The sequence below is a fragment of the Clinocottus analis genome, unplaced genomic scaffold (genome assembly GCF_023055335.1).
Source record: "Clinocottus analis isolate CAN_PGR_092001 unplaced genomic scaffold, fCliAna1.0.p SCAF_15, whole genome shotgun sequence".
NCBI classification, from domain to species: domain Eukaryota; kingdom Metazoa; phylum Chordata; class Actinopteri; order Perciformes; family Cottidae; genus Clinocottus; species Clinocottus analis.
Genome location: NW_027175876.1, coordinates 9,548,074 through 9,574,815, shown reverse-complemented (window position 1 = coordinate 9,574,815; position 26,742 = coordinate 9,548,074). Strand labels below are relative to the sequence as shown.

Genomic DNA, 26,742 nt, shown 5'->3' with positions numbered 1-26,742 from the left:
TTGTGCACAAGTGCACTTTCGGCTTTCGCTTCAGATGGGGTGAAATCATTGATCCACCATCAAACAGCATGCAACGGCTGCTATCTGAAAGTGTGACACAACAGTTTGAGATCTGAGAGTATCTCTGAGCTGGAAACAGCTCGTTGACTGTATAATATATGACCTTTCATCTGAAGGATTAAGTTGGTGTTTTAGGAAGGTAGTAATCCCAAATTGTTCTGAGTCAGGATACATTCATTAATGCTGTCCCATATTAAACCTCCACGGATGCTGAACAACACAGAGCCCAGTAACAAGGCACTCTTTGGTGTGACGGAGGAATCCAGACTCAAATCCGAACAAAGTAAAGCTGTAAAACTCCGATCAGCTTTGAGTTGCCTCTGCTCAGATAGACAAAGAGCTAGTGCAGCAGTTGCACAAAGCCTTTTCTTTGCACTCCTTGCTTAAGCTCTAATTTAAAAGCTTCTCACAGAGCTTCATTATATCAATTACAAACACCCCTCACATTAAAATCCTGTCTACGTTTTCTGCTCTTGGATTTAAAAAAAAAAAATGCTTTGTTACAAATAGCAGCAATTTCCGACATCTTTTTTTCTCTACAGCCTCACAGCCAAATAGGCGGCAAGTCTAATTTAAAGTGGAAATGTCTTTCTGGGGCATATAATTTTAAAAGCAATTTGTAATATCTTAATACTGTGTGTGGGTTTCTTTTTGTGTGTGTGTGTGGATCGTGCTTTACATTATCCAACAGCGTGAAATAGGACTCATTATTGGTCTTTTTTTCTGTCTGGAGAAATCACAGAATAAAGACGCTGGTATATGTTTTCATTTGCATGTGAATCTGTGTTAGGCCTTCAGAAAAGTGTTAGAGTCTGTATGTGGGGAGTTGAAAAGCTCACCAGCGACTGCAGTGAACACACTGTTGGCTCAATGAAACTCGGAGTTTCCCTCCACTCTAACTGCCTTATCCTCAGCTATCAAATACTTTGCCAACGACACCAAATCTTGTCATTAGTGTAGCTGGAAGCTGAGCGGAGGCGGAGCTCAACGAAATCAAACAGATCCCTGCGGTGACAGCTGTAGAGGCTGAGCAGAGCTGCGCTGGCCTCCAACACTTCTGCTGATGCCTTTTAAGGGTTTTCTATGCAAGCAGATGGGAGGCAGTGCGACAGGAACGGCCAAATTGGTCCCCCTCGCTTTAACCTAGATGGGCCTGTAATTGACTCCAGGAATAAAGTCCTGTTTTGAAATTAGCGGAAAGCAAGCTATCCGATTCGAGGTTCAACAGAAGCAGTGAAGAGAAGAAACATGACCAGGAAAAGTCCTTCCCTTTGGTGATTGTCTTTCTTGGCCTAAAAGACAAACATGTCCATATTCTATATTTTTCTCATGAACAAACAAACAAAGAGGGCTTGTGCAGGCGCACTGATCGCTTGTGTTATTGTAAGATATCACACAAACAGGGAGGCAGTCTACAAGCTCATTTTAAATTGATAAACAGGTTGAATCATTGTCAGATGATAGGCAGTGGGGTCCCTCATTGCATTTCAGACAATACATTCTGCTTCTTTTGCTCTCGTCACAGATTATTTACCTGCATTCAACCAAAGCCTGCAATCCAAACAGGATTAGTCAACACTACGCAGCCGGCAAACAGAAACCAGAACGCTTCGAACACTAAAATCTTGTCTTGTTGCATATGAATGCAGAATCTGTTTATAGAGATTATAATACTAATAATATGATACTCACACTATTATTACATTCCTAAAGTCAGAGTCTTCATAAAGTCTTAATAAATTCCATCACATTGCATCCGAAGTAATTACTAGCAAGACATTCAGCTTATAGCTTTCATTCCAATATAAGTAACTGTAAAATTAAGGATTTACTTATAACAAAGAAATAATCCCTTTGAGAATTGTTGACAGTAGTCCTGAGAATAATTTGTGTCAAAAAAAATAGTAGATTCCTATTTAATGTTGTATAACAGAGACGATATTTAAAAAGTTTGATGTGGAAGATAGTGATGATTTGTGAAATCTCATAAACATTTCATGACTTGAACTACGAGTTGTGATACTCTTTTCTCTGTCTGCACATACTGATAGGGAGCAATCAATCCAGTCAATCTCACCACATATGGCAGTTTTATAGAAATATTAGCCATTTATTGGTGATTACCTGTGGCTAGTGCATCTGAAGCTCTGATAATAAAGCATCGCAGGAATAAATTAATACAATTAGTCGTGCAGAGCTCGACAATTACAAGTTTTATTATGTCTCATACCTGCCCTTTTTTTTGATTACGCATCAGTGTCGCACTTCAGACGGATCTGCATCAGCCAATTGGTGAATGGACTGCGGTTTCAAATGGGGCTGTGTTCATCACCGTTTGTTCATGAAAGGGAATATAGAGAGAGCTTCAGGGACAGAGATCGAAGGGGCGAAACGAGTGTCGAGCGCAGTGGAGGCATATCAATAATATAAAGATATTTCATCAGTGTATTGTGTTGGCTTGGCAGTGAGAGTTGCTTCAGGGAGCACTGCAGTCCAAAAAGACTTTACAGATTCTCCATGGAGAGCAAAGTCTTCATTCCTGTGTCAACATTCAGACTGCAGTCCTGTTTCTTGCACAGCTCCTCATCGGATGCACAGCAACCCTTCCTACCCTTCGCTCTTGCTGTTTCCCAGAACAACAACAAGTTAATGTATGTGAGCAAGGATCTTGTTTTTCCCCTCTCCCATCATGTTCATGCACAGCAGCAGCAGCACACAGTCCTGCAGCTATACCACATGAAAAATGACTTTAGCTGTGACAAAAGCTGCCCCCTCACCAAATCTAATTTACTTTTCTCCAAACCTCTCCGACCGCCTCTTTGACTAATAATCTCTAAACCTGCGAGACAGAGTCAAGGAGAGATTCTGGAGATCATGTTTTAGTAAATTGCACCAACAACAAAACAAAAAGCTCAGTTCATGACAAAAATACAAATGTTTTCAAGCAACAACAAACCTGCAGGGAAAGGTAGAGTTTTATCCAGAGGAAAACATGAGCACATCATCCAGGAAACAAGGACATATTTTATGCAATGAAATACAGCATCCGTATAAAAAGGGAATGGAATTCATGGAGCCTCACGAACCCATTTCCTGGATATTTAAACTGACACCATTTGGCTGAATCCAAAAGTGCAGTTAGCAGTCCACACCGCCCGAAACACACCGGCCAAAACACGAGCGCACTCATCTGTGTTATGATGATAGTTTGCTGCAGAAGAACGTGCGTTTAGCTCTGGACAGACATAGTTGGGCAGACTCACTCACTCACAAAACTGCAGTTGATGAAATGACCAGTGGAAAACAATCTACTGATTATAAATGAGAGCTACGGACTCAGCAACACCAATTATATCAGTTCTCTGCAAAGTTCTGAATTATTAATTCGAACAGTGTTCAACTTTCAACTATTGAGTTTTTGAAAATAGAAGCGCGTGAGGTTAGTCGAGTACTGCTGCTTTGAGAAAGAAACGTTAGTGCTTCTGTGATGGAGCGTGCTCTCGGTGCACTAAAGTACGACCAACTTGCTTCTGTCAAGTGCTCTCGCAGCGTAGGTTGATTCATCTCATGTGCCTGGAACGCAGGTAACGCTGTGTGAAGTGTGCAGCCGAGAGGAAAATCTCCTTATTTCCATTTCTGGAAAAACGACATGAAAGATTAAATGTAAAATGAAACGCTCAAATTTGATGCAGCAGAGGCTGCAAAATGTCATGACATTAAATTAACTTTTGAAACTGGATCCTACGTTTACCATGATGCTTTCAGATAAAAACAAATGTGGAGATAAAACATTGATGTATTTAAATGAGACCATGCTCTGGAAAAAGACCAAAAGACAAACATTGAAAAAGTCAGAAACAAAAAGCTGAACTTAGCTTTATTATTACGTAAAGCAGGGCAATGCCATTTGGCTAAAACATGTGTGCACAGTCCTTATTTCTAGGGATAGTTATACTTTCCAGAGTTATAAAATCCGGTCTGTTAATACTGTTGCATCTTTGTAATGTCTGTTTCTGGTTCAGCGCTCGGCCTCAAAAATGCCAAATCTTTTAAACTTTACAACTCCAGTTTGTGACACAGAAAGTTTTGAAACCACTTCTCCCTGTTTGCATTATTTATTCAGCGCATGCCACTAAAGCTCGAATGAATGGAGGCAGAGTGGCAGGGAAATAAGTGGCAATGATTGTTAACATTTAAACTGAAAAGGTCAGGGCATTTGTTATTGAATTTCCCCGTTTTATTTTTAAAAGGTGTCTCCACGGTGCGAGTACAACGCACGTCTCCTTCAGCACGCTAACATTTGATGTAATCAACATGAAATCACTTCACCAATAAGTTTTCTGCAGTTCCACCACGTTTGTATAAAGTCAATGATTCATTCTGCCCGCTGGCGACGGAGGAGTAAAAACACAGAAAATTAAAGAATGCAACATAATTCATGTTTTCTTCCTTTAGTCCATTAACTTTGGTGCATGTGAGAATGTCAGCAGGAGGTGGAGGGAAGCGTTCACCCAGGAGGTGTAATTTTGCTTTTCTTTTGTGAGTGACATTTTCACAATCTGTTGGAGTCATTAAGCGTAACTGCAGTTTGATTTCAAAGCTTCGAAGGCGAAATAGGCAGAATTTTAGTAGCCTCGTCTGCTCTGACTTGAACCAAAGCTCGTTTGAGGTTTTTCACCAACCAAGACCAAGATAACAAGATTGAAAATGCATTAAATGAAAACTAAACTTTTTGTTCTTATAGCTCTGACCATTGATTCTCTGAGACCTCTGGAGATCTTGTGATGGTCCAACATCGCTCAACAACAGACAAGATACAGGTTAAAACACTTTATTTGGAGGTAAAACCTGAAGTGAGCACACCTGCAATGTTGCAAATAATTACATTTGTAAATGAAAGTATGAGTTAATCCCTCTATGAAAGTCCGTACCGCTCGAATTTGTTTCTTATCCCAATCAATGGTTTGATTAAAACCTTTCTGATCACCGTTTTTAACATCATCAGATCTCAGCTCTGTACTTTGACCAGTTGTGACAGAGTGACTTTGACTGATGGACGTCAAGGGATGAGCTACAAAATTAAACCTAAAGCTTCAATTAACTGTAGTTTTTCCTTTAAAGACAGTAGAATAAACCAATAAAAAACATTTTGATCTACGGTCTTTATTTTGATAATTGTTTAACAAATACCTTTCTTTTCTTTTCCTGGAAAAAGGTGAAATACTTTTGAATTACATGAAAGTATCCAGTCAGATATGACTGGGCCAACGCGGTGAGCAGAACTTTCAGCGTATTTGGCTGTTTGCTACCGTAAGACTTTCACAGCACGAGGCGCTCGTGTTCGTCCTGTAAAACATTACAATGTTTTTGGTGACGGGCCTTGGACTCTGTAAACATAAAATATGTTTAAATTAAACAGATAATTATTGGATTTGACTAATAGTAGCACACAGAGCGATTTCATAGCTGGTGTGTGTTTGCATTTCAGTTGGCAAAAACTGTATCTTGCACTATTCATCCACTTTTGAATGATCCAATTAAATCTTAAGTATTAATCAAGTAATAAGTAGTAACTATATCCCGGCCACATATTTGGTTTCATTAGCTTCCATTAGCGGTGAAGATGTTCAAATTGACTTTTCCCAAGTTATTTCAGTGGCTTGAGGAGACTTCAGCGATGCAACGGCAGGCACAACTGCAGTTTCTCCCTCTTCAGGCTCACCTTTTGCCTTTTGTTCATTAAAAAATGATATTCGAGCAGAGAGATCAAACATTAACGCGACGATGGCAGCCTCGCTGTGCTCGGGTTGCAAATGATGGCAGAATGTGCCGTCACAAACAACCTCCTGATTGCTACTTCTGATGGAGCTTCATTGCCATTCCCCCCAAATAGAAGTAATTTGTTGCCACATGGCATCACGCCTCCGAAGAGTTTATGAGCAGGAGAATCTGCTATAATAGATTTATGGCGCCATGCCTCCCCGACTCCAGCAGATGAGACATTTATGTGATTAAATTTCTAATTTCAGGAGGCTAATCAGGTCAGGGCTCTCTCACTTCATTATCAAGAGCAAAGCTTGTTATTAAAATCAATGAGATTATTCACGATTCTGAGATTGGTGCAGTGGAAATGATCAAATTATTAGCTTCTTTAACATCTGAAGAACTTTAAAATGAAACCAAATAGTTCAATGGATCATTTTAATATATTGGGCAATCAATGAAGACAAGTAACACTATTTGGACTATAGACCCTTTTTTAAAAAGGGTTGGGGTCTTGAATTTCAAAAGGGACACACTGCACCCACCTATTAAATATCTTTTGATGAAAGCATCAACCAAAATAAAATCTAAATCATAACTAAAATGATTTGAAAGAGCACAGCCCTTCTTAGGACCGCCATAAAAGACAAAACCCCCACTGAACTGAAAGGGACGGCCTCGAAGTAGGTTGAGTAGAACAAACGGGTTTCACCATCTTGATTTCCCCCTTGGCCTTCTGGCTCAGGGCTGGGGCTTTTGCTGGATCGGGGATGGTGGTCATTTTGACCCGGCTGAAGACTGAGGGCCGTCTGACCAGCATGAACAGTCTGCTGAAGCGCCTGCAGAGCAGCTCACCCGAACGGCTCCCACTGAGAGGCCGAGGGTCTTTCTACAAGGGTGACAGCGCCGCATCCCGCATGGCCACCAACGTTCAGCCATCAGATGCAAATCAGGATGGGAGTGTCCGTCTTGAAGTCCATCCATCGTGCATGCAATTCCCTCAGATTATTCAGTCAAGAACAGTAAAGGGCTTGGGAGCAATAACGTGCTTGAAGAAGGCACTCGCAGGTGGAGGTTTTATACATGCCAGGGCCGCGCAAATGACAGATCTCATGGAGCCGTCTTCTGCCCCATCTAAAAGGACTACGAGCTGAGTGACTGGAGCCATACTCGGAAGCACGGGAGGGCCGCTCTACGCCGTACTCAGTAAGGAGATTGGCGGATGCAGCAACTAAGATAATGTCCTCCTCAGGAACCAGCTCAGCCACGGGTGGATTTAATGCATCAGCCTTCCCTGCACTAGGATGGAGTAAGGAAAAGAACGTCCCTCAGATCCTTGAGGCTGAGACAAGAGGGGTGGAGGTCGTGCTGTCTTCAGGCTGAAGAGGAGCCATACAGGTCTTACAGCCGGGGGTTTAACATAGGAGCAACCTTGCGATACTAGTTGATGGGGGTTGCTGAAGTCAGAGTGGACACTGTTCAGAAGATGAGAGAGGACTGATCTCAGAGATGACGCCTGAACCGAGACCTGGCTGAGGTCATCCGGGTTGGTTTGTTGATATAAAGACTCTACCTGCGTGAGATGGAGGATGTTCAGCGTTAAGCACTTCTGCCTCGGGCGGTCAGAAAGGATCAAATAGAAACATAATTACTGTATAATGGTTTACAGTGTATGCATTCACTTATAATTCTCTGCATTTCTGCTTTGAAACCTATAGCTAAATCATGCTTACAGAAGGAAGATTATTATTTACAATGGATGTGTTGGTCTTTTTGCATTGTTTTCAAGGTGACATAAAAAGGTATTACGTGATAATGAAGTATTGTCTTAGCAGGCACAATCAATAAGTCAGCACACAGGCTGGTTGGAGGTCAACAGAAGGCTTTGCAGCTCAGATCCCAGCGACAGTGAGAACCACATAAATGCATTATTCACAATGCAGATGATATTGGGATGACAATGGCCTGCATGTCGTCTGTGCTGATTTAATATTGCTTTGGAGATCTGCAGCTTCCAGCCTCTAAACACCTGAGCCAAGAACGAGGGAGCCTCATAATCTTTGCTGCACCACCTGTGCTCATGCAAAGTGTGTGTTTGGATTCCTTCATCCATCCAGACGCTCCCCTTCGTGCGTCCTGCACTCGATGGCACCCAGAGAAAACACATTTGTTGATCATCTTGGTTCTCCGCTTTTGGTGCATTTTCTTGTGCTTCCAGTCTGGCAATGTTTGCACGAGGAGAAAGATGCAGAAAACGCTGAAAAGTGAGAAGCATTTGGCCGAAAGGGGTTTGGGGAAAACAAACAGGTTACGTTGGATCAGAAGACAACAGCAAGAGCTCGGTGTGAGAGGAGGCAGAATGGATTTAAGTGAATGGAATTTAAGAGAAAAACTGGTATAAATGTGTCTGCACCTGCTGCAGGAGAGCGGCAAAGTCTCAGCGGCAGCAACCTCACGACAAAAAGGTCATTGATGAGAATCAGTCAGCTTTCATGTGCAGCCAGAGGGGAGGAGAGCCCAGGGAGTACAGCTCATCTATCTGGGCTATAAGGAGAACAGTCGCCTCGGGCAGCAACAGACAGGAACTCAAAACACACACGCATACACACACCCTAGTGTGTTTCACTCTACTGACTTACATTTACTCTGTAACTTCTGATCTAAATTCTCCTCGCTGCATGACTATCTACTGGCTCCGCCCTAATCGTAAAATAAGCGCAAATTCAGAAAATAAGCCGTTTCATTGCATGGGGGAACAGAAACACTGATTTCAAACAAACTTCCACAACACACTGGTTCTGAAATGCACACTTTTTTTTTAGTCAGACAGAAATATAAATATCCCTCAATGTTGAATAATGTCCGTAGCATCATCCACTTAAGAGAGATTGTCCCTCATTAAAAAAAAACATACATAAATAATAAATAAAACTGATGGAAACATAGTTTCACTCTGATTTACACAGGCTAAAAACCAAACCAAAGAATATCAATAAACCAGTCAGCATGTGAGATCTGCTGAGTAAATCATTTCTACAAACACTACAGTGGGTGATAAACAGTGCAGATGGGCGACACTCCTAGCAACAGGCAGCTACGTGGGCAACATGGTAAGAAAAATACATCGAAATGTTTCCCGGCAACAAGGTTTTCCTATGGGATTAAAAATGAAGGAGCGATGATGAGCACGTTTTTAAAGTCCGATGGGAAATCATCTTCATTTACAGAGGTCAACGACAAGACGGCCAATCAGAGCTACGTAAAGGAGAACAAGCATCAAGGAGCATTAACAGAGGCGATGCCACGTCTCACACCATCGAGGTACAACACATGCACGGAGTCCATCACGGCAGCTCCAGCAACACTGTGCATGTGCCGTTCCCCAGAAAGGTCAGGACCGTGGCCCAGGCTTCGCTCAATAGCCTTGTGAGGAGAGCGGCATCGTCTTCCTCCGTCGTCGGCTACCTGCAGCCATGGAACGCGGCGTCAGAAAAGTAGCTACCGGTGTGAAGGAAACTGACGCAGCTGCACGAGACATCAGTTAAATCAGCATGTTGGAACACTGGGTGAACACAATGATTACAGTCCAATTAAATTCTGGTTGCCGGACTCCGTATTCACTGTGACAGTATAAACATGGCTGTGATATCTGAGGATCTGAACGGTTCAATCAGTGTCAAATAGAAACTTCCACACCAGATCTCAATCAAGATTTACTCTTTTAGTGGTCAGACTCAGTGGACAGCGCTCTCCATCACCATCTTTAAAACATCAATTGACTCAAAGGACAGTAAAAGTATTCACCTTACAAAGAAACGTCATGTTGGTTCATGTGTATTTATCACCCATCTGTAGCTTGGTTTCACAGTATGTACTCCTTTGCAGTTTGACTATGTAATCATGTTGTCATCTATCTGCCCACTTATGTGGCCTTTCAAAGTCCACACAGATGGGCTTCCTTTGGACAAAATCGTATGAAACACAGAGCTGTTCAGATATGTAAACAGTTGCAAACCCCTGACTTTGCATTATGGGCTGGACAGTGGCAGCAACTGTAACAAGCAGCTTTGAGTTAACGTGATCTCCGATGCTGCAAACTAGTACTTGAAGGATTGTTTCCTGATTTCAATGCATTCAAACAGCAGACTGAGTGTTGATGACGTTCACTCTTCCTTCAAAAGAAATAAGGAACTCATTGACAAAAACATATACAAGGTCTGCATTGTCAGCTGCTCTGTTGTAGCCATAACAATGACCCTGTACATAAAAAGACTAGACTTTAAAAAAAAAGAAAGAAGATAAATAGGAAAACAAAACAAAAAAATAAACTAAGCGTCTTGATTCTCATTTTAATAAAACACCAGCATTTAAAGCTACAAACAAGTCTACAAGGTAAATTAATAACGATGAGGCAGTCAATCAAAGGTTTCTGAAGTCCTTGCATGAACAGGTTGATGAAGTAAATGTGCGGAGGGTAAGAAAGCCATGAAATGTCTGTTTTCTGTAAGGGGGCGGGGGTCAACATGGCTGGTGGTGGAGATGCACACTGTGACTGGTTGTGGCTGAGGGCTAGGGGATGGCCCGGTTGGGTCTCTTTGGAGGAGGAGGGGGCATGAGCTCAGAGTCTGGGTCTGGTGGGTGTTTCCGGCTCTGTGCTTGGACTCCTTGAGAGCAGCGGTCCACGTACTCCAAGAGGATGTCCTTGGTGACGGGCTCCTGGATGCTTTTACACACAGCTGAGGAGAGAAACGACACGAAGTTACTCCAAAGAATCCTGCGTCCTGGGAACACACGGCATGTGCATGTATATCAAACAAAATACATTTAACAAAAACATAATTGCCTGTTTACTAAGCCCCAACTACAGCTCTGTCAAACCAAGGATTTTTCCACATGTTGGCGCTTGAGTAAGATATTCTTCACATTTAACAAGTTTTTTTTTTTGCTTTAAAAAATGTAAAAACAGAAACCGAAGATGTTTCACAAAGAAGGATTCTTCAAAGGCGACATTTTGAGGATGCTTCGTCACCGGATCTTTCCCCAGCTGCTGAAAGACTGGCACAATGTCGAGGATCCTTTGAATTCTACCGAGGACGAGTCCTTTGTTCAGAGGCTTTTTAAGCGTACATTTATATCCTCTGCTCTCCTGGAACACCCACAATCCTACGTGCATGATGCATTTCCTCTGCCCCAATTTGGAAAGAAGGAACATGCGCTATTAAACTCTCAGTTAATACACCTCAGCAGTCCACCAAAATCAAAACAAATTTGAGGCGAGAAATTGGCATCAATGAATCATCACTCATAGTAGATCAGCAAGGCCTCCCGCACACGCTCACCTGTAACTTGGTGAAGACTCGGCTACGACGGTTTTGATGAGGTCTATTTGGTTACAGAGTTAAAAATAAAGTAACATCCAGTCTAATAATCCTGCTTTCCTTGCCATCTGGTGGTGACAATATACTTCTCCCTCGCAGCCTCTCGGCTGCATCACAGCTGCATCACAGCTGGTCACAAGAGCATCCGATCACAACTGACACCTGAGCTTTGAGAGTTTGTCAAATCAGCTCGCTAAAGCTACGGAAATCTGCAAAATCTGCTATTTCGTCCAGAAAAAAAAACGGAAAGAAGTCTGAAATGAAGGGCCAGTTGTTCCTAAACCTAAACTGATGTCGACTGACCGATCTGCCACGATGATCACTGTAAACTATTGTGTGATCTCGAGCGTTGACTTTGACAGGCATAGCAGCAGTAAGAGGGATCAGCGGATAACTCGTGCCATGGTTCTCATCAGCTTGAGGGGAAATTCATCCTATCTGTCTGGATTTGAGATAAAAGGTGCTTTTTTTTGCCATCCAGGCTCCGAACTGCCTGCCTGAGGATCTATAGCTCAATAATTCACGACAATCTTTTCTATCTTCATCTTCTTTCAATTCAATTCACTCTCTCAATGTATTTTCTCTCGCTTGTGTTTTTATTGCTTCAATTTGAACTTTTATGTGCCAGCTTGTACAGCATTGTAAAGTCAGCGTTTAGATAAGTGCTGTGCACAAAGCGGTTCATTGCTGTGGTAAACTATTCCTACAGTCTTGCTCTCTCTTTGGCTTTTACTGCATCTGTGTTTTCAAGAAGCGGATATGTCATGTAACGCTTGTGTCATTTTTATATGAAGGACCATTTGGGAAAACAGGGAATACGATTTTATTTTATTCAACAGTAAAAATAAATTTTACACTTAAATGTGCTAAATCTGAAATTTGGAGTATAAAACGTAGCAGCAAACAACGATGTTGTGTGTGTGTGTGTCGCTAGCCGAGTGCTAAATGCTCAACTATGTCCACCATCAGTCTACGATTTCAACAGTATCATAACAGACATGGAAAACATCACTGTTTCATGGTATCACACCATCAAACTTATTTTCATTGCTATTAGCAATTACAATAACCCATAAAGAAATGAGAACATAATTATAATACAAAAACTGATTAAAAATAACCTGTAACTTTAAGTGAAGCATGTTAGTTTTTGTGCTTAGCAATTAAGCATTTTAAATGAACGACTAAATGAAAAATAACTTTAGCTGTGAGCGTTTCAATAAATGTCGTATTATGATTATTACTAATAAACACATACTGCGTGAGGAAATCAGCTCAGCCAAACTGATCCAGTCTGTTCCTTTAACTCACACACTCACTTATTTGAGCTGTTTCATCACCGTAGATAAGAACACACGGTATGAAAAATGTAATTTCACTGGATACTGGAATCCTGCTACCACCCTGGTTCACCGGCTCCTCAATATCTTTCTCCGTCTGCTGTTCTGTGCGAGCGTGTAGTGTACGGTTTGCAGCATTTTCGTGAAACTTGGGTTTTGAGAGCATTGAGTGACCAAAAACATTAAAAGCTACCGGTCGTAGGAACAAAAGCAATTAGCTGAAAGATGCTTGAAGTGCTCAGTAGAGCTGAAGGGGCGCTGCATAGTCAGGTGATCTTTGGGGTTGTTACTGCGAGTGACCCCTTCCACAAACATACAAAAATACATGGATGAGTGCAGCTCTAAAACAATGCAACCTCTTATAGATATGCAATCATGTCGACAGTAGCCATGAGCTGCAGGCTGGTTGTCATTCGCTCCTCGGGAGACCGTGAGTTATCAGCTGCCGGACAGAAAAGGACAACGTCTTACCCATTGCTGTCTCGTAGGAGTTTGGGAAGCTCTTGTCCACCCGTTGCCTCATGAACACCCAGGTGTTATTGTTGAAGGTGCACTCCACGATCTTGTTGTCGTACTGTTTCAGCTCCTTAGTGGCCTGTGAAGACAAAGACAGAGACGGTTTGCACTCCACATCACAGACTGAAGGAGACACCAGTGTCAGTTATTTTCCTCTTGCTGCCACCATCGCCAGTGGAAGCGATGAACCCCCTCATGTGTTTTAAGACACTTTCAGAGAAATGCTGTCGCACCGAAGAACGCCAACAGCTCACAATGATTGGCTGCGGTTTTTGTTTTTTTTTCAAACACGATATGAACATGCTGCAAATTGTTGTCTTCAATTTTGCCGCTAATGCTCACGAGTGGATTAGGCGTTCAGAGGGAGAGTTGAGCTTCGGGCAGTGTTGAACGACAGCGTTTACACGCGCACACAATGACTGTGGTGTTAAAAATGAAGTTAGGAAAAAAAATTACTTTTCAGCTCATGACAAATTATGTTGATTCAGAGCAGGCGGCAGTAGCGTTTGCCTGCAGCAAAGACATTTGCTGGTTTTGACCTCTCTTAATAGCGAGAGGGGGGGAATATTTAAATTGGTAATAAACCAATTGCATTCTGGAGGCTACAAATGGAAGTGAGCAGTCAACGCTTTGAAACCTTTGTGGACTAAAAAAAGATGTCCTGTCACTAAACTGAGCAACATTAAGAAATACAACGAAGACAATTCAAATGAACAATTCATCTCTCTATCATACACTCAATCCATAGTTTAGTCCATAAATGTCAGACAATCGTGAAAATTCCCAGTTTTGCCTCTTTAGTTTGGCTAACATCTGAAAACGAAAAGATATTAAATTCAGAGTTAGATGAAAATGCAGAAATTCTCTGTTAATCACTTTTATAGAAAGGAAGTTAATATTCTTGGTGAAATCATTGAAGAGATATTGAATATTAAATAACCTGAATGACTAAACGTCTTAGGATTCTTACATAAATACAGACAGTCACACAGTGTGTCTGTATCTCTGGGATGCAGCCTTCCACAAAGCAGTGCAGCGGCTTTCACAGGTTCACTGACTTATTACATCACATTCTGCTTTGAAAACAAAATCAACAACGCACTGAGCACACTGCAACAGAGTTAAAGTATATGAAAACAAAACACGCAGCGAAAGATCAAGCGTGAGTCAAAGAAGACATTTGAGCATCTGTTCATTTGTCGAGGGACCGAGTCTCACCGACAGGATTCACAAGATTTGTGAAATGCAAAATTCCAAAGATGCTGCGAAGCAAAACGTGCAGCTGCAATGATCACATGCAAAGAAATGACGGTGACATGAGTCAGTGCTCCTTTCACTTTGACCGAGCAGGGACCGGTTGTGTGGAGACAAAAGAGGCTGACCTCCAGGTGACCTTGAAGGTCAGACATGGACCATTGCTGCCAGGAAAGCACCAGCGTTTGGCAAGACACTAAAACACAAAGTAATAGCTTGTGTGATCCTGGAGTGTGGGGCATCTGGGCCCACAGTGGGGGGTTAAAATCACACAGGAAGCAAATGAAATGTGCGCGTAAGTAAGACAGTGACGCTAGTTACTGGATTTTAGAAAACAACCTTGAATCATAACTCATGAGAATGCCTCATTAGTCATTGTCATCATTTCAAAACGCGGATTTATCTCCACAACATTTCCTCTGATCTAAGTTTGAAGACAGACAGCACACTAATCAGACTAACTGTAAATCAAACAGTTCTGTGTTTGGAGAAGAACAGACGATCTAAAAAGGCGCGACAGACTCACAAAGCTTTCCCGAAGCTCGACACCGCAAGCTGCCAGAGAACTGGGAAGGGAAGGGCAGCACATGCGGGCGCTCTGCTACAGACTGGGATCTCTTCCTGCTGGTGAAGGGTGACATGTTGGCTGCCATTTTTTCATCGCCACTTGGTGTTTAATCCGTCCAAATCTGTCTCATTATGGCAGCACACGTGTGCGACCAGATATCAGGGACTTTGGCAGTCGGACTCTTTAGCGGCCAGTGTTGCACTACTGCAGAGCAGCAGGGATCCGTCCTTCTGCCGCTCTATTCCAATACATGTTTGTTCTGATTTACTAACTATAGACACAACGAACAAGAATGAAAAGCAGTACAGACACCTGTTACACTTGTTGTGTGGATATTTCAAACAATCTACATCGTATAAAGGAAATGGCTGTTTAATGTCTTGTGAGGAAGCCGTGGGTGTGTTTCACTTGTCAGAAAGGCTCATATTCGATCATTAAACATTAGAAATACATGTTTGTTTCTTGAACCACTGCCACCACTTCAAGTCAAGAAAAACAAGAAGACAGAACATGATCTTTAAGTGTAATCATTTCAAAGGAATAGTCAGAGCTTAATGGCGTTTTTCTGAGAGTTAGTTGGGAAGATCCATACCACTCTCATGATTGTGTGCCGAGTACAGAGCCGGACGCGGTGATTAGTTTAGCTTTGCATTAAGACGAGAAGGAGGAGGAAACAGCCTGCTGGCATTCTCCAAAACGTAAATTTGGCATGAAATTTGGTTAATTAGTTTGCTTTAATCGCATACATAAATGTAAACAACACAATTTGTGGCATTCAGGTGAAACATACATTATGACAAAGCCTATTATTAGTGTTACCTTGAGGGAGATTCCTTATGCGAAACGAGAATAAGCTACTGGATCTAAAGAAATGAATATCTAATCTAATCTAATCTAAAGATCCATTGATAATCTACATGAGGGTTGTATTAATCTTCTCACTCGAGTCTTAGAGAAAAAGCAAATATATCCTTATCCGCCGAGCTATTTCCTTGAGGCGAAGGCTCACAGCCTTAAAATCATTAATCACTTCCATCAACACATGAAATATAAACGCTGTCCCAACACATTTACGATCAGTAGTCAGGGACAAAGTCAGGGACAATAGGACCAAGAGTTTATTGGGAAACACTAAACAAATATGGCATCAATTTCTGTTTTATGGAGTAAATCTTAAGCTGCAGACAACTGGAAGAATAAGACCTTTTACGAGTCCGTGCACAACACGCACAGCTAACCTGGCGTTTTATTTGAATACTGGGACTGTGGGTCAGCTGTTCTGCTACATCGAGCTACAGTTTATTACAGGAATGTTCTAGAGATAGTGACATGCTTGAGCAAAGATTTAAAGTATGTAATTTCCCTGCATAGCTGCTTTGATTCCCCCCATATTGCTCTCCGACCGACCGACCGCACCTTTCTAGACTTAATCAGAAACACCCCGCAGGTCTGCGACACGGCAGCACTCGGGTCCATTTTAATAACGAGAAACAGGATGAAAGAATATGTAAGTGGCTCGAGGATATAAGATGCAAAAGGAGGCACATGAACGAACCCTCAGAGGAAATGCGGTATTGAACTAATCCTCAGTTTACATATTCTTGCAAACAGAATACATTGGACGTCTTCTGTCCATTAATATCAGCTCCTGCTGAAATATACACAACATATAATAATAATTGTCCCACACTTTAGATGGTCATATCAGATCTGAGGTCAAACGCAAAGTAATAATGTGTAACTGAGGCAAATGAGGGGAAAGACAAGAAATATCTCTCAAACTTTTAATTGATAAGTTAGTTTTGTTGCTCGGCATAATTGAGAGTTTTCTGTGCAAACTGCTTTTAATTATTCGACGGTATTCATGGTTCTCCATCCCACATTTCATGTAATTAACAAAAAGCTGTGGGAGACGAAAGCCTGAAGAATTAACAGACAATGAAAACACACTTTCATTTTGGTTCAATAGGAAGTTCTCACTCTTCCTTGATGCTTACAGAGTCTTACAAATTAGGGAAATGATTGCTGGGTTAAAAAAAGACCTCACTCAGCAGGTGGAGTGCACACTGCCAAACTCTCACAGCTTCATCAAAGGCGCTGGTCTTCGACAGAGAGATGCTCTTATCTTAGTCTCTGGTGTCTAGATCTGTCAGGCCCCATTCAAATTATTTATGATTAATGAGCTGTTCCAGGAGCACGCCACATATAGTTCTGCACGGGGAACAGACTCTATGAAGTCGGGAAACTTAAGCAAGATGGGCAATCAATAGCCATTACTGCGACCAGGCTTCAGCAAAATCTTCTAGAAGTCAGAAATTCAAACAATGATACCGAGAAGGACTGAAGAGTAGGTTTTAGTGGTTTATCTCAATTTGGGATTCAACTAACATTGTACTTCACTGATAAGTCATAACTGTTTGAACTAATAGTGACATAAATAAAACTTTGAATAAACCCTAGTTCTGTTGGAAAGACTACCCCCAACTTACTGATCTATGACATGTATATGCAACTTACTGATCTATGACATGTATATGCAACTTACTGATCTACGACATGTATATGCAACTTACTGATCTACGACATTTATATGCAACTTACTGATCTATGACATGTATATGCAACTTACTGATCCATCACATGTATATGCAACTTACTGATCTATGACATGTATATGCAACTTACTGATCCATCACATGTATATGCAACTTACTGATCTATGACATGTATATGCAACTTACTGATCTATGACATGTATATGCAACTTACTGATCTCTGACATGTATATGCAACTTACTGATCTATGACATGTATATGCAACTTACTGATCCATCACATGTATATGCAACTTACTGATCTATGACATATATATGCAACTTACTGATCTATGACATGTATATGCAACTTACTGATCTATGACATGTATATGCAACTTACTGATCTATGACATGTATATGCAACTTACTGATCGCTCACATGTATATGCAACTTACTGATCTATGACATGTATATGCAACTTACTGATCTATGACATGTATATGCAACTTACTGATCTATGACATGTATATGCAACTTACTGATCGCTCACATGTATATGCAACTTACTGATCTATGACATGTATATGCAACTTACTGATCTATGACATGTATATGCAACTTACTGATCGCTCACATGTATATGCAACTTACTGATCTACGACATGTATATGCAACTTACTGATACAATAAGATCTAGGGCGATACAATGGAAATGTAATCTGTAAAGAGTGCATCCACACACACGCGCGCGCAGACACACACACACACACACACACTTGAGTTATTCCCTGTATTTACAAAAAGGAGTCAAAATGAAAATAATTAACGAATAAAGATATTTTTCGAATTATAGAAAAAATTGGTTTGATTTCTTTAATGAGCCAGAAAAGGAATTTGCCCCCAAGAAAACATCTAATTGACACATTGACATTACAGACATGCCCATGAGCAAGGCAATGCATATGAAAACGACTTTGTGGTGGCGCACCGCAGGCTGACAACAAACACACCACAAATCGCTGTGTCCTGTTCTGGCAAGTATAATTACCATTTTTCAGCATTTTCACAAAGACTGTAAAAAACACATTTCACAACAAAACTGGCAACATGAAAGCCAACCGAAGAGGACCCTAGGGTGCAGCTCTGTCTCCCTGAGAGGAGCTTAGAGAAAATAGAGCCTCCACCATGTTCAGTAGCAGAGCCCAGGGCTGATACAAAAGGTACCAGAGGAAAACGCAGGACTGTGACTATTAAAAGACCTTCACATATACACAGGAGTGATTTAGTCAAAGTGGAACATTTCCAGATTGTGTAATCGCATTATAGAAATGTACAAAATAGAAATCATAGATCAATTGTAGTCGCTCTATCATTTTGCTCCTCGACTTGTTCTCCACCCCAAGATTATAGACTTCCCATAATATCTGAATGGAGATGAGATGATAGTTATTGTGGAAAGCACTTGACTGAGTCTCTGTGGGTCAAAGTTTGTCTAATCATATGTGATCCTATATAATACAGTGTAATCATATCAACATTATGCAACACAGAAATTCTTCTATTTCCATGTCTTTTCAAGTACATCAAACAAATGCCTCTCTACAGTTGAGCAGATCATAGACAAAGATTATATTTGTTATCAATAATAATGTTTTAGATGTAAATAAATCATTTATTCTGTATATAGAAATAAATGTTGAAATGTAGAGTCTGAATTACTAAAGCGTCCCGAGGTAGTTCTGTGAGGAAAGAGCTTAAGCAGGAGAATACTTGGGCAGTTTAGATGTTTGTTGAAAACCTTCCATGTGTGCATTTTTCAATTGTTTACACTGTGATCAAGTTCGTAAGCGAACATCCTGATGATCGACACACGTTCAGTGAAAGGAATACAACTTTGCATCATTTCAAAGTCACACGCCAATTCACCAGAGGCTGATAAAAAGATGCAATAGAGAGACAGCATGGTGACTATGTGGTTGCACTGCACATTTACATGATCCTGAATGCATCAAGACAACAGATAACTATGGAAGGTTTGCATCAACATCTAATTAAACCAACCGTAGATTGGAAAACAAGAAATATTGGATTTTTTTTTTGGTCTAAAACAGGAATCTAATAATGATGTGTCCCTAAATAATAGAACAGCAATGAAACTGGTACCATTCCTCACGTCGCACAGCAACGACAACATACTATCAATAAAAATAAACTAAAATCGGGCGCCATTCTGAAGGGGAGCTGCTAGAGCACAGGAAACTCTGGCTTCTTGGCACAAAGATGAACTCAACAAAGCAACACATTTATTTTCTCACCTTCATCTTGGCAAAGGGCCTGTCATAGCTGCCGACGTAGAGCAACCCGACAGTCTGTGGAAGCAGCCTGGAGAGACAAAAACATCACGGTTAACACCCTCAACACAAGAGTATCTGAGTGGTTGACGACGGTGCAAATCACTACACCGCTTCCACTTTCCAGCTAGTAACAGAACGGCAGAGATGTGAGATTACACCTCTCTGAGCCCTTCTGCCTCCCCGCACAGCTTCACAGTCCTAAATGTACAGAGAGAACTACAGTGTGGGTCCGTTGATAACAAATCTGTGGAGCATTTATATAGATCGTACACGAGGTCAACATACAGAACTGTATCTGTCAGCGCGGTTAATTCAGACTATATTGTTTGTATGTACTGTGGAGTCTTGTGTGCACATGTCTCAGTACCCTGAACATGTATCACTGCAGTATTTATGTCTCATCCCAGAAATCACGCCCAACAGATGTCTTAATCACACACTGCTCCTTACACCCCCACCCTGTGTTATTTTCAGACGCTGTGTCTTTCGTCACAGACTGCATCTACGAGCACTGACTTATTGTCAGTTAACCATTTTTTTAAATTTTTTTTTTAGAAAATGGAGGTGGCTATTGAGCTAAACCGGGTGGTAAACTAGAGTGCGGCTACATAGTCCGATGCACTTTATTCAGAGATTTTAATTGGGGCTGTAATCGGAGACCATCACCCCCTCCTGTGTAATGATAGCTAGCACAAGCAGGAAGGAAAAGGAAGCAGCAGTAAACATTAAGAGAGCCAAAGAGCCATGAAGTGATGGACACTGTCACATGCCAAGACCTCACAAGACAAAGTCCATTACCGTCATTTGTCCGATTAATACCTCTGACAAACGTGTCGTTTGTCAAATACCACTTTCCTAAACTTGCAGGAATGTTCAGCGCTGAGATATCGATGAGATTTTACCAGAGGCAATGGAACGGATGAGGAAAGAGACGAGTGTATACTAAGTGTCTCACAAGAACAGACTGTGTAGTTGTTGTTTACCAGCTGTTTCACGATGATAAGTTGCTGTTCCCCTCACCGTTGAAATGTTTGAGGTCCTGAAAGTCTTTCTGTCTTTAATTACCATGAAACAGCATTTTCTCTAGTAGGACTTGGATAAATTATGTTAAAAGGAAAGACCTCAACAACACAGGACACCGATGAGAATGAGATCCCAGCACAAGGCGTTTCCATTTAACAGTCAACATGCTGCTAAATGTCACCGTAGTCTGTAAACAGCATGCAATCAGACCTGTAGTACCGAACAGCTGGAACAATAGGTCAAATGACTTAGAAAGAAAAAACATATCGGAAAATATACATTTTGCAAGAATATGAGGTACCGCATTAAAGAAAGGGCTGAAGTGCTGCGTCTCAAGTTAAAGAGCATCAAAACAACTTTTAAGAGTTTTCTTTATTTATGCACTCTGTTTAGTTTTCTTTATTTAAAGAGGAGGCGGGCGGTTTTCTGGATTTTTGTTGGTGTCAACGAATCCAACAAAAAGACTGAAACTATCCATTAATTGATACGGTAATGCCAAACCCGATAAAGCCCATTTTTGTTTGACAAAGACCTTCAATCTCATCAAATCCACGACTCATAGCATTACATAGCATGTTCCTTTATTACCATGAACATGGGTACTGTACTTTATTTTGACTCAATCCAAAATGTAAAATACATCATGAATCAGTCGTGTGGTTAATATGCATTAATTAACAGCTGAAAATAGTCCCTAACAAATGCACTAATCTCACCTTTTTGATTTCAGTTTGCAAAAACACACGGTGCTCAGCTGCTTTAGGACCTTATTCTGTGTTTTATAACAAACAAAACACAGTATACAAAGTACATTGTATATTTGTATTCAGTATGGCTCAGTGGATTAGGAAGGGTCAGGAAATTGTAGAGCATAGAGGTACATAAATGGATTTCTGGCTCAGTAATTTGGATTTAATATGTAGAACTTCTTAAAATGAATCATACATTAGATCATTTCCAACTTGAAGTTGAAATATAATTTAAAGATCTTAGTCACATAGTCCTGAATCATCTGGAGTTTGACTTTTTTGCTGTTTTGTATATTTTGTTGTTGAGTATTTAGTGTATTAAGATCTATTTAGAAATGGGGGTATTAAACTAACTTAGGCTATAGATGCTGTGGTATATGGCATTACTTTATGATGTACATCTGAGGATGAAAACAACATGAAATAAAACAAATAATATGAAGTGGACTAAATAATGCTTTGTTGTTTGTTGTCTTTTAATTGATTTGTGGACAACAACAAAATATTGCAAACATTCTCCTTAAAATATGCTCTCTCTGTAGTTCACACTACACAACTTTAGAGTCGCCATTATGACATGCTGCAAATTATTATCAATAATAATTGATAAATATTAATGCTTAAAAAATATAACAAGTCGGTTCAACAGAGGAATATTAAATTCCACAAAATGTGTATGCTGGAGTTCAGCCAACACACTTCCTGTGATGACGTGCCAATTGGAGGCAACCGGGTCATTGCGTCCATACAGAGGAATCCATTCACGGTTTGAAGTCTAAAGACAGGCTCCATATTTGTTCTGCAGCACACCTCGTATGCACGAGCTCTTTTGACACGTCAGATCTACTCGCTCTGATTTACACTTAAAGTGCAGCGAATGCCTCTCTCTTGTCAAAGTCCTTTTCTGCAGCTTCTTAAAATGGCCAATTGTTTGTTTCTTACAACAGATCCTGCAGAGATGATGCATCTGAGGAGCTCACATCCTGACACCATGCTGAGACTATAATGGTGTGAACCTCTTCACTCAAACCACAAATGACATCGCCGTGGTGACTGCGCAGAGGAAATGTTGCAAATGAGACGAGTTCGCATGGTAACACAATCGAGAATAAAAGCGCTGATCATATGTTGTTAACTTCACTTTGACGGTTTTCAATAATCAGTCAGAAGTGAAAGAACTACTGACTGGGTTCCTTTACACACAATATGGATCGGGATGCTGTCATGACACTTGAGTCCACACAGTAGACGGACCAGGAACATGAAACCCGGACTCAGGCCTCTCGAGAACCAATCAACAAGGTACCGTTCTTCTTTTCTGGCTTCTTCAAAGACACTAATGAATGATGACCTAACCCTTACTCGTCACCTCTCAAATGATCTTTTAGTCAAGCCGTCCATACAATACAAAAGACTGTTCAGTTCCACACTTGGGAGGGGCTATGGCATGCTTCCAAGGATTGCTTCATCTTTCCATTTTGTTATTTTCCTGCCGCACAATAATCACCGTCTGCCTTTGTGCCTGCTTTCACAGAAAGTAATAAAACTTGCTAGGCCGTATATGCCTCTGTGGTACACAAAGACGTGCTCAAGAACCGTCTGCTGATGAATTTACAGTTGTAACCTCTGAGATGAACCTCCGTCCCTCTCTCTCTTGCAGACAGTGACTGAGGAGAGATCCGAACACCTACACCGAGGCTGAGTGAGGTCTGCTGATTGCGTCTCTGCCTGCAGAATTCATCTTTGCGGGAAATATCAGAAAGTTCCCAAATGGCAACAATGATCGTCTGTGTTCTCCCACTCAAAGGGAGGAGTCAAAAGGCTGACTAGCTGGCTGGCTTTGGTGGAGAATGAGTGGCCGTGCACTGCTGTGATCCTGAAAGTCTGTTGCTGGTGAATGGTGGCAGGCTCACGGCTACAAAGCTGGGACAGTCGGTAAGGTCACCTGGCTCTCAGAGGAGAAGGCAGCGTGACCAGAAAGCTCAGTGCTAAGAGTCTGTTAGCTCGCACTCAGACACTACTCAGACTCATCTGAGGAAAAAAAGCACAGAGCAAAGAGATGGGCATTGTACTGACAGAAAAAAAAACAAGAATACGACGTTTAAAAGCCGTGCTTAAAGCTCTGTGAGATTGCACTTTGGCACAATGTGCTGCTTTGAGATAAAAACTAATGTCAGAATGCAAACGTGCTCAGAATTACAATGCTCATATGCGGATGTTTAGAAGGTACCGTGTCCGTCATTAAATTAATGTGTTAACTGTGAACGATAAATGTTTTTGGCCTGATGTTTAGTGATCATTAAAGTGATTACGATACAGCCTCAGGGGAATATGAATGTCCATATTTCATGGCAATCCATCCATAGTTGTCCAGGTTTTTTGTCCTCCGTGAACCATGAATGTTTGTACAAACACTTGTGAAAATCCCTCAAACTTTACTTTGAGATGCTGCGGGTGCTCGAGGAAAAGTCACCAAAGGTTATTAGCATCCTCAGGGCACCAAGAACGCTACTTTTTTAAGACACTTGACCGAATACCAAAAATGTCAAGCTGCTTGGTGTCACAAGAGAATGAGTCAAGAGATCAATCCAATACTTGCTGACATATTTCAGGTTTGACCAAAGAGACAACTGAACAACGTACATTGCCTTTCCTAGTGCAACATTACTAGAACTGGCTCAAATCCTACAACTACCAATGTTACAGCACACTTCTATTTAATATGACAGTATACCAAAGGATGTAATGATCTCCAGATATCGATTGTCTTTTCTAGTTATAGAATTGATTCTCAGGAGAGCTCGAATGTTTACTAGGAAGAGCTCGCATGAGCACCAGTGGATCTGAATAATTTATTTTGCAGAGGATGATAAACATAAAATGAAAAGGAAAAAAAAGGGGGAAAGCAGTCCTGTTTTTCTTTGCCCATACGGCACATAAGAAATTTCTAGGGCTGGAGACAAAGGCGCATGAAGGCGATGACGTAGAAAGCAATGATCGTTTTCACACTGTAGCACCGTAACTGTAACAGGAATTGAACCCCAAGGCAAAAAAGGAAATGGGAGGAAAAAAAGAAGATTAAAGCATTGCCTTTGACAGAGAAAGCAACTGTAGGTGTGTGTGTGTGTGTGTGTGTGTGTGTGTGTGTGAAGTACTCCAGTGTGTCACAAAATGATAGGTGCTATTAGACTCATCAGGCAGAGCGTTTCCCTGGCAACAGTGACTCACCCTTCTCCTCCGACTTTGGTGATCTTGAGGCGAAAGTCCACAGAGTTGAGATTGGGCGGCTTCCACTTCAGGATCTCGTCACACCTCCCGGCCTTGTACCTCTGCAAGTGAAACCCAGTCCACAAAAACATTGGAATATGGAAGATTGGTTGTGGATGAAAACATGTTAAAGCTGCTTTCATGCAAGGCGTGTGACCCCGTGCTGCAAGTCAACCCAGAATGACTTGATTACTTCAAAGTAATTTGTGCGTTCGAGAGCAAAAGTCACAGTTAATGAGCTGAAACAAATTAGGCTCCTTTATGATACACTGTTGGTGTCTCACTATCTCGAGCAGCAAGAACTGAATTGATCTTCAGTTAATGTGTAGTCGCTTCGTATCAACAACGTCATGAAAGAGCGTATTAAATATTTTCTTCAAGTGCACTCAAATGAAAATAAGTATAAAATTGCACGGAGGGAGCGTCAGAATAAATGTGTAAACACTTTCCAGGCCGACACATTTAGATTCAACAGGAGAGCATTATTCACATCACCACTGAGTGTCAACACATAACATGCTTTGATTATCAATGCGTGGCTGACATTTAAGGAGGACATGAAACGAGCGCAGTGGAACATGAGGAATGTAAAGCCATGACGGGTGGAGGCGGGAACAGATGACCAGACTCCGTCACTGTCAGGTTGCCCGGTAACAGAAGGCTACTCCAGGGAAATGTGTGGAAAACAGACAGCGTTCCTCAGGAGAACCTGTGTCGTCACGGCACACGACCAAATAAGGGTTTCCTGCACATGACATTAAAACACATCTTAAAAATATCTTAAATCTTTCTGGCTTCACCCATGAATGAATATTGATGTAATGTAACCAAGTTTACTCAAGTAAATTCAAGATACTCCAAAGTACTACGGTGTTTACGCTCTACTTTATACTTATAAGAGGCAAACATTGTACTTTACTCAACTACATTTGTTTGAAAATAGCTACTTTTCAGATTCTATATTATAATGTTTGCAATAAAATGAAGTATGAAGTGTTTCCTTATGGATCGAGAACATTCTCCCACTTTCCAAAGAAGTTGAAAAATGCTCATGAAATGTTGTCTCACTCCTGCCCACTACTCATTATATGAATAGTTTCTGTCACATTCATATAATGTGCTGTAACTCTGTGATGTTGCTCATTCTGGTCACATGACATCTATTGCTTCTGTCCATCCGGGGAGCGAGATCCTCTTCTGTTGCTCTCCTAAAGGTTTCTTCCCTTTTTTCGCTGTTTAAAGGGTTTTTACTATCTTTATTTGGGGAGTTTTTCCTGATCCGATGTGAGGTCCTGGGACAGGGATGTCATGTGTACAGATTGTAAAGCTCTCCGAGGCAAATATTGTATTTGTGATTTTGGTCTATACAAAATAAACTGAATTGAATTGAAAGTTGACATTGGATGATCTTACAGAATATGATACATTGCTGAAGATTAAACAACCCAAGAGTACATAAAAGATGTTAAAACAACCGTAAACAACTACAGCAGTAAAATGCAACATACATGTTAATGCAGCGGTAATATTAAACCAACACCATCATATGTAACAGTTAACACTGCACAAGTAATACTTTTCACACTTTCACTAAAGGTTTTGAATGTATGGCTTTTACTTGAAGCGGAGTACTTTCCCAGTGTGATATTGGGATCTGAACATTTCTTCCACCACTGCCTATAACCCCATGATAAGACCTTTAAGAGGAGTGTTAAATCATCATGAGACGAAGATAATACACAGGTACATGTCAAAACAAAACTACCCTCCTCCTCCACAACTGCACTGGTGTCGGAGGTTGGGAAGCTGTTTGTCGATTCCAATCTCGTAGCTTTACTAATGGTTTTCAATCATTTCAGGGTCAAACCCAGAAACCCTAGCAATGACACTCATGTTGTACAATTCTACAGCCCACAAATTACTTTTGATAGG

General features: G+C 41.1%; 1 protein-coding gene across 1 annotated transcript in view; it reads right to left on the bottom strand.

Moving 5' to 3' along the window:
- Positions 1 to 8,635: 8,635 nt before the first annotated feature.
- rngtt (RNA guanylyltransferase and 5'-phosphatase) overlaps positions 8,636 to 26,742 on the bottom strand; it is a 72,527-nt gene continuing 54,420 nt past the window's right edge. Inside the window, exons 13-16 of the mRNA XM_068577642.1 lie at positions 24,772 to 24,872; positions 19,733 to 19,799; positions 13,013 to 13,136; positions 8,636 to 10,559 (exon numbers count right to left, since the gene is read on the bottom strand). Of these exons, the coding sequence (XP_068433743.1) occupies positions 10,393 to 10,559; positions 13,013 to 13,136; positions 19,733 to 19,799; positions 24,772 to 24,872 (459 nt within the window). The 3' untranslated portion in view covers positions 8,636 to 10,392. The remainder of the gene's footprint in view (positions 10,560 to 13,012; positions 13,137 to 19,732; positions 19,800 to 24,771; positions 24,873 to 26,742) is intronic.